At 45.0% G+C, this 7945-nt stretch overlaps 1 protein-coding gene across 1 annotated transcript in view; it reads right to left on the reverse strand.

Annotated features, from left to right (window-relative positions):
- The window catches only part of mmp24 (matrix metallopeptidase 24), a 36687-nt gene extending 30905 nt beyond the window's left edge, over positions 1-5782 (reverse strand). Inside the window, 1 exon segment of the mRNA XM_020612201.1 lies at positions 5659-5782. Within this exon segment, the coding sequence (XP_020467857.1) occupies positions 5659-5782 (124 nt within the window).
- Between the last annotated feature and the right edge of the window lie 2163 nt (positions 5783-7945).

The following is a 7945-nucleotide window of genomic DNA, read 5'->3' on the forward strand; positions in this document are numbered from 1 at the left end:
ATCAGCCCCAACCGGGTGAGCAGAGGCAAGAAAAGAAGCCACAGGTCCTCCAGACAGGCCGTTCAGAGCAGCTACAGAAACAGACGTTGGTCTTCTTGGTCCTTCAACAGTCAACAGGCTACGCTGTCAGGAAATCGCTAACATGAAGGTTAGTGCACAGTAACGTTTACAGTGTTCACTGAAACACAATGTACAGCTGAAGCTGATGGGAAATCCTTGAGTTTTATTAGAGAAACTTAATGTTTGACTTGAAGCTGCTGCCGCCCATATGGGGGGGGGGGGGGGTTGTCACGCCGTTTATGGAGGAGACACTCATCTGTTGTCTTTTATGTAAACTCTTTCAAATGTTTGGTGCCACTTTGTGACTGAGACATGGGGGGAGGGGGGGTGTTAGAGGACAGATGGAGTGACATACAGAAGTGTGTGTGTTTGGGAAATGTTTTCCATTAAACTTGTTACTACATACCAGTGCTTAATGTCTACTTGTTAATGTAAAAATGAATATTTAATTGCAACTTTCTATGTTAATGCAGTTTTTAGAATGATTATTACTATTCCTAATGCTAATGCAAAAAAAAAAAAAAATCCTGCTGTGGGCGGTGATGGAGGGAATATAAAACATGATTAGAACGATCAAAAGGACGATGCAGACGGAGGTGATGAGGTGTTAAGAGGACAAGTAAGCTTATTTTCAGTCTCATTTCCAGGCCCATCTTCCTTGTGGCTCTGAACACCCACGGCCTGTTGACAGCTGCAGTTGTTTGAGGTCCCACACACACCAGATAGTTTTTATAAAAATAATAACTAGAGAATCTACAGTATAGTGGTGTTTTCTTCTGACCATATTAAAGTCTAATATGTAGACGAGCACTGATGTGGTAGCCCTTCACTTTGACTCAAACTGCATGTTTTATGGGCAATACATAAAATATATTGTAATGAAAAAGTCATTCACAGACAAACGTGTGGATTGTTGCAGTATTGTTTCTGATATTTGGGGTTTGTTCCCCCCCGATGTCAGACTCCACATTGGTCCCAAGCAGAACCCAAAGATCAGTATCTCTGGCAGATCTAGAAAATATCAGCTGTGAATCGTTATTAGCAATGATCAGGTTTGTTGGTCCTGCTGATTCTGTGCCCAATCGGACACGTTTATTTATTTGAATGTTGATTAAATCTGTATCTGACACAGAGAAACAGCAGCTGCTGTGACATACTATGACAAACTGGATTTCTCACAAGCTACTTGATCCAAATAGTGAAGGTCATGATCAAAAATGTGACGTTTACAATCTTAAATCTGATCTGAATGAAAGTTTAACTGGAGACTGTGACGAGATCCTCGAGAGAGAAGACGTCTCACTCTGTTGGAGTTGTTGAATACCGATCTTTATTATCGGCTCAGGACATCACTCGATCGCCTACAGAACTTCAGCATCAGATATAAATATGAAAAGGTTGGCGTAGAGGGAGTGTCAGAGGGAATTACTTGAAGATTGCCAGCGTGTTTGACCGGAGTCTGTGCTGTCTCAGCTAATCAAGACGAACTGCGCTGACTCTTAAAGTTAAGCAAATTGAAGCAGTTTTGTTCGACTTTTCTGGCAGACTGCAGGAAACGGCTGCGTAAACAACTCACTGAGAGTCACATAAAGCATGGTTTGACTTGAAGACAGAAAAATTAATCACAGCTTGTTCTGACAGCAAATTGTATTGTTACCCAGATAAAGACCATTTCAAAAGCTTCTTTTGGAAATAAACAAACTGCAAGTGATGGATGTTCAGTAACAGCTCACACAACTGGTCTGTGTGACTCTGGTCACAACACATTGGTTTGTTACCTGAGCTACGATTTCTAACTGCATTTCTAACTGTGCATGAAAATCCCTTCATTAAGTTTCTCTACAAATCCTTTTACAAGTCACTTATAAAACCTTCCACCCTAAAACCCCGAGGCGTGCGTGGCAGACAGCTGGGTTGCAGTTGGATAAATGGTGTTGAATGTGATGGCGGTGACGCTGGCCAGGTGACCTGTGGCCAAAATGCACAGATGGCGTACTGTCACACACACACACACACACACACACACACACACACACACACACACAAACTAGGCATCTACCGAGCCCTCTGACTCCAGCCTGAAGCCTAAAACCAGGTCTGAACCCCCAAACAGCCTTTGAAGGTGTGATGACCTCACAATGCTGAGATGTCCTCACTACTATGCCATATAGACGTGTCTCACGCTTCAGCTGTGTCTGCAGACAGCAGCCATTCACACCCGCTGCATTAAAACATGAACTGCAGAGAAAAGCAAGTGCATCAAATGAAGGTAACAGACAAAAGAAGTGAAATCAGTGCCTGACATCAGCAAAAATGTGGTGATGAATCTAAATTCAGAGCTTTTCCTGTATCAAAGATGTTCGCTGAACATAATTAGGATTCAATGGACGGAAGAGAAAGAGCGTAGAGCCGTGGCCGTGGCTCGATGTTTAGCCACTACAGTGCTTCCCATGTCCCCTGCTTCAGTTCAGTGCGTTACTTTAGCATGTCAGCATCTGTCAAATGAAACTAAACACAAACTGAGGCTGATGGAGTGTCATTAGTTTTTCCAGTAACTGGTCATAAAGTACTTGGGAGAACTGAAAACCATGAATGCCAACCAGTCAAAGGATCCAGTTATGAGGACATCATCTGAGAACCATGAACGTCCAAAGTTTCACACCAGTCCAGGACGTATTGTTGAGATATTTCACAGATTACCTGCCAACCCTGCACAGCACGAGTAGATGAAATAAGTGTCTGACATTCCTACGTTTACAGCACTTTGAAACACTCAGAGGACCTACAGTTAATCAGTGAGAACAGCTAAAGATGCAGATGTTTCTGTTTTTGCTTCTCATCCTTTCAGCTCACTTCCAATCAGATGTGCTGCGTTGGCAGGAAAGTGAAGAACAATGCTGCCGAAGCATTAAACATCTTTCTTGTCACCGTCTCCGCTTGTTCTTTTTCCTTCACTTGTCTTTTCCTCTTTCTCACTTTCTCGACTGTTTAGAATTCACTTTGCTGTCCTGAGGCGTCAACGGGAGTTTTCATTTAGAGATACACAGTTGCATAATCCTGCAGCTGCAGCATCGAGCAGCAGGTGATCACTTCCAGCTGCCAGAGGCTCTAAAATTCATCTGAATGCATCTCTTCGCATCAGCGTCAAGTCAACGAGTTGCTCCAGCAGTGTACAGAGCTGAGGGCAAAATCCTCCCGACCGAGCTCATCAATATCCTCAAACTTGTTTCTCCAACACGGAGCCAGTCCCGAGACACACCAGAGGCAAGTTCATTCCCCAGCGTAGTACATGAGACTGAATGTAGGCTGGATATAAAAGCTGCAGCAGGAGTATTTTAAGAAGCTCCTGTGGACATTTTAATACTTTAAACACTATTATTTTAACAGCCAAACTTCAGGCTGAGGTGATAACTCTACACTTTAAAGGTAGACTATTTTAGTTTGCCTTACAGTGACTCTTCAATGTGCCTCCCTGTCCGCCATGCTAGCAGTGAGGGGACTGAAATATCTCTGCAACAAACCAGTGCAGAAGCTCATGGTCGTCAGAGGATGCAGGTAGCAGACAGGGGGTTTATCACAGCCTGTCGGCTCACGTCCAGCCAGGGATGCAACTCAAGATTATTGTTGTCCGTTGATCTGCTGATTATTTTTCCAACTAATGTAGCATAGCTGAGACAGAGCACCAAAGTCTGACTTCATCAGCTGTTTCATTAATGCTTCATAATTATTGGCTCATTCACAGCGGTGCCACTAGTGGCATCCAATCAGATTCCTGCAGGTGTGTAGTGCAGACATAACCTGACACGTCTGACTCACTCACGCCAAGGTTTCCAAGTGCTGCAGCTCCTTCCGCTGTCCCAAACCCATGTTCACAATGTTGATTTAACTAAGAGCTAATGTTAATCTGTTGCTTCTGGGATTTCAGACCTTAAACAGCAGAAAACCAAAGCTGTGTGCTGTATTTGCTGCAATGACTTGATATAAAAATAGATTGATTAGTGAAATAAAGTTTAAAGAGTTTCTCACATGTGGGGGAGACATGGTCGGTTTGTTTGTCTTTACTGACCAGAAGCTAAAAGCCCAATTTTAAATGACACAAAACAGATAAAAGAAGCCGATCAACACACCTGCAAAGTAAAATCTGCATAGTTTCTTGATGAATGATAGAAACAGTCTTCTGTAGACCATCAGATGTGTCAGCACCAGACTTCTCTGCAGGCTGTGAACGAAAACCTAAAAAATCCACGTCTGTCTATACGACTCTGTTGCTTTTATGTTCTGAGGATTTTAACCATCAAACAAACTAAATGAACGTCCTTTGCCTAACGGCGGCTACAAGGCTGGTTTTGGTTTGGGCGATCCACTGATACAGTTTGGAACAGAGATTTCTATCACATAATAGTAGAAATATTGATCCGTCAGGGTCACGTGCACTCCTCCCTACCACTTTTTATGGGCAGCATAAAACCCATTTAATGCACTGGAACAAATGTTGCCAGTGAACATAAATCTGTATCCAGGCAGCATTATGGCTCCTCCAAAACATTAACCAATGCAAATTAGTTACATACAAGTGTAATTCATACACTAGGAGACGGGGCTCTCTCTGGAGATTCCTTGGCGCCTGAGAAGAAGAGCAATTAAGTTAAAAACGATTTGAGTAATGCAGCTTGAACAGCAGCAGCGGAGCAAAGGACCACGGCGCTGTAGTGCAGGAACTGGACGGACGATAGCAGGTGAAATATGAGGAGGCCTGAGGAGACTCAGATACAGTAAGGGTAGCCAGATAGGATGTGATCTCACACTGTGGGGTTCATGTAACGCAGCAGAGTGGGCAGCTGAAACGCTGGAGAGCCGCGATGCCTTCAGTGTCTCGTGGGAGTGGCGTAATTTACATTACTTCTGTAAAAGTCTGGGCAGGACGGGAGTGAGAGATGGAAACAGGAGGGTGAACAGGGATTCACTCACGCAGCAAAGAACAAGGCTTAAAACCTCACAGTTAACATTAAGGATCGTTAGGTTCCTGTAGCGGCAGAGACACCGAGTTAATGAAAAAACATTCGATCATGAGCATCAGCGCTGGCACACAGCTGGAAACTGCCCAAACACATGACGTATTGTTTCTTAAGCTTATTTTACACTTGAATTTCAGAGCTGGAGACAAGAGAGAGAGAGACCTAGAAGAAGACAGAGAGAGAGAGGGTGGAGAGGATAATGTGGGCAGAAGCTGCACTGGGATGTGTTCAGGATCTAGTGGGACGGCTCTAATCTACATTAGACCTACATTACATGGCCGAGCTGCTGGTTAGAGCATCACATCATCGAGTGGATGTTTTTTACTGTATGTGCACAGTAGAAGAACTGAACAAGGTGGAAGGGAGGGAGGGAAGGAGGGAGGGATGAAGAGAAAGAGTGAGAGACAAGTGGGTGGATGTGATGCAGGGACACAAGATGCATTCAGGGTCCTGTGGGATGGAGCAGATTTACATTAGGCTGCTCAGGCCAGGAGACAAAGTGAGAGAAGTAGGGAGCCAAACAACAAGGGAGGAAGGGGTGGAGAACAGAGAAAGATGGCGGAGGTACAGTAGGTGTACAGACAGGCAGACTACCTGTAGGAGATCTTTTTATCTCTCCACTTCTGCCCTGTCAGAGCGTAGCGTTTATTCCTCTGCCGGCGGCTGGTGTGAGGATGATCTGGGACGCCACAGCGAGGTCTCCTCATCCACCTGTGGATGCACACATTCCCTTTTTAGACATTTCTGAGGACTCAGTACTTTCAGTCATACCACGGAGGCCGAGCAGTACATGACTTATCTGTTGGCAATAAAGTTATGGCAGATTATTGTCTTGATTAGTCCGTGAATTTGTTTGATGTATAAAAGGTAAAGAAAGTTCCTGAACTTGACGTTGGTGCCATCTGATTGTTCATTTTGTCTGACAGATAACACATTCAGTGTGTTCTCACCTAACATGAGTAAGAAATGCAGCAAATGTCTCATTTCCACTCTGCACTAAAGCCTTCACACATGCCACATGAATAAACTGGAACCTGTGTTTCATAGACTACAGCTGTGTGTGTCCGTTCACTCCTGTGAACAGCTGCTGGGTGATCCTCAGCGTGTGCATGTGCCCTCTGAGGCCGTGGACATGCACAGCTCAACAGGAAAACAGCGACAGAAGTAAGAAAAGTGGCGAGCAGACGACACATCGGCCTTTTAAATCAGGAAGAGTGTTTCATTCTGGAGGGAAATTGGTTCCTGTTCTCGTGGACAGTAGGATGCTGTTTGTTTTCTACTAGCAGTGTTTGCACTAAATTTCAAGGTAATCCATCCAACAGTTGAGACATTTCCATTTTACATTGTTGGAAATCTTTGTTCAGACCTTCACCAGCACAGACTGGAGTTCAACAAGTTCAGCCGCGACCGAGCTGTAGGCTGAAGCTACATATGAGGCCAATTAGAGCCTATATATAAATGTACCACCTGTGTAGCCTTTAACCATGACTGTCGTCTCAAAAGGTCTCGTAGCTCTCATGAAATCATGTTCCTGAAGACAAAGACTGCTCACACAAAGCAGAACTGTCTATAGAAGCCACACTATATTTTACACCGAGGGGCATTGGGTTGAAATTCAAAGCTGAAACAAACAATATATTTGAATGAACTGGATGTTTGTGTGTAACGGGCTGCCTGTAGCGACAAAGCACAGAGACTCTGCAGCTCTGCCACCGTTTGGTTTCACAGCCTGGAACCAAAAGTTTGTGTCACAGTTCAGTCAGTCATTCATTAATTCAGTCACCTGATGCTTCCCCACCTCTCGCTCACCTGTCCCCATTCACTCGTCTCCAGCTCAGGTTCCCTTGTTCCCTGCCAGATTGTCTTCAGTCATCATGGCTTTCCAGCCTCGTACCTGCTCTAGTTTGTGCCCTTTGCCTGGTCCCGTGGAGCGTCTGGACTGTACATTTGACCGTTTACTGACCATGTCCTGTGTTTCCCTGCCTGCCGTCTCTGCCTTTAATACAGGTGAACTGTAGAGAGCCCAGTCTTGGTCTGAGACAGTTATGGTTCACTCTCACCGCTCTCCGAGTATCGTTTTCGGCCACAGCAGGCAGCTGTTTTCAGCTGATAAACCTATTGTCCACTACCTGCTCAGCAGCAGACACACACAGTTAGAGGCTGGCGGTGAACACAGGGGAGCATTTAGCAGCTAGAGAGCCAGACAGTTCAAGGTTTGGGACCAAGAGGGAACATGGGACTAACTGAAAAATACAGAAATGTTGCTCTGCTCCATAGTAGAAAGGAAACCGTATGGGAGCAGGTTCATTAACATCGACTTGACGGCGATGATGTGTCGATGTTGTGTTCGCTGTTACACAAGGCCTGTACACATGGTGTAGTGGCAGCAAACTGTAATTTATAACACCAACGTCAGTGCCACCGGGTCGGAGAGCCAGCGCTCACCACAGTGAATGCTGTTGTGTTGTGGGCATTTTCTCGACACCTGACTCCTACAGCTGCTGCTCCTATTCTCAAAAATAGTTCTTGTTTTGTAAATTATCACCAGATCGTGTCTCGCAGTCACTCCTTCTGCTGGGACTCTGGAACAAAGTCACAGACTCATGACTGTACACGTTAGATTACATTTAAACCATGCAGGAGCTCGATGACGTCCAGAACTGGGAGTCAGACCCTCTTAAATGACTAAGCATGTTCCTGCTACAGTAGAAGTGATAACAGAGCTTTTCCCCTTTCCTTAAAGCAAGTCGTGAGTCAGTGCTATCACAGTTGAGATGTTGTCTGAGAAGATGGGACACAACCGGTGACCTCAGCAGCTCTACCCACCACTGCAGAGCCAGGACAGACAAAACACGCCACTGGACTCACTC

The sequence above is a fragment of the Monopterus albus genome, unplaced genomic scaffold (assembly GCF_001952655.1).
Source record: "Monopterus albus unplaced genomic scaffold, M_albus_1.0 scaffold121.1, whole genome shotgun sequence".
Lineage (NCBI taxonomy): Eukaryota > Metazoa > Chordata > Actinopteri > Synbranchiformes > Synbranchidae > Monopterus > Monopterus albus.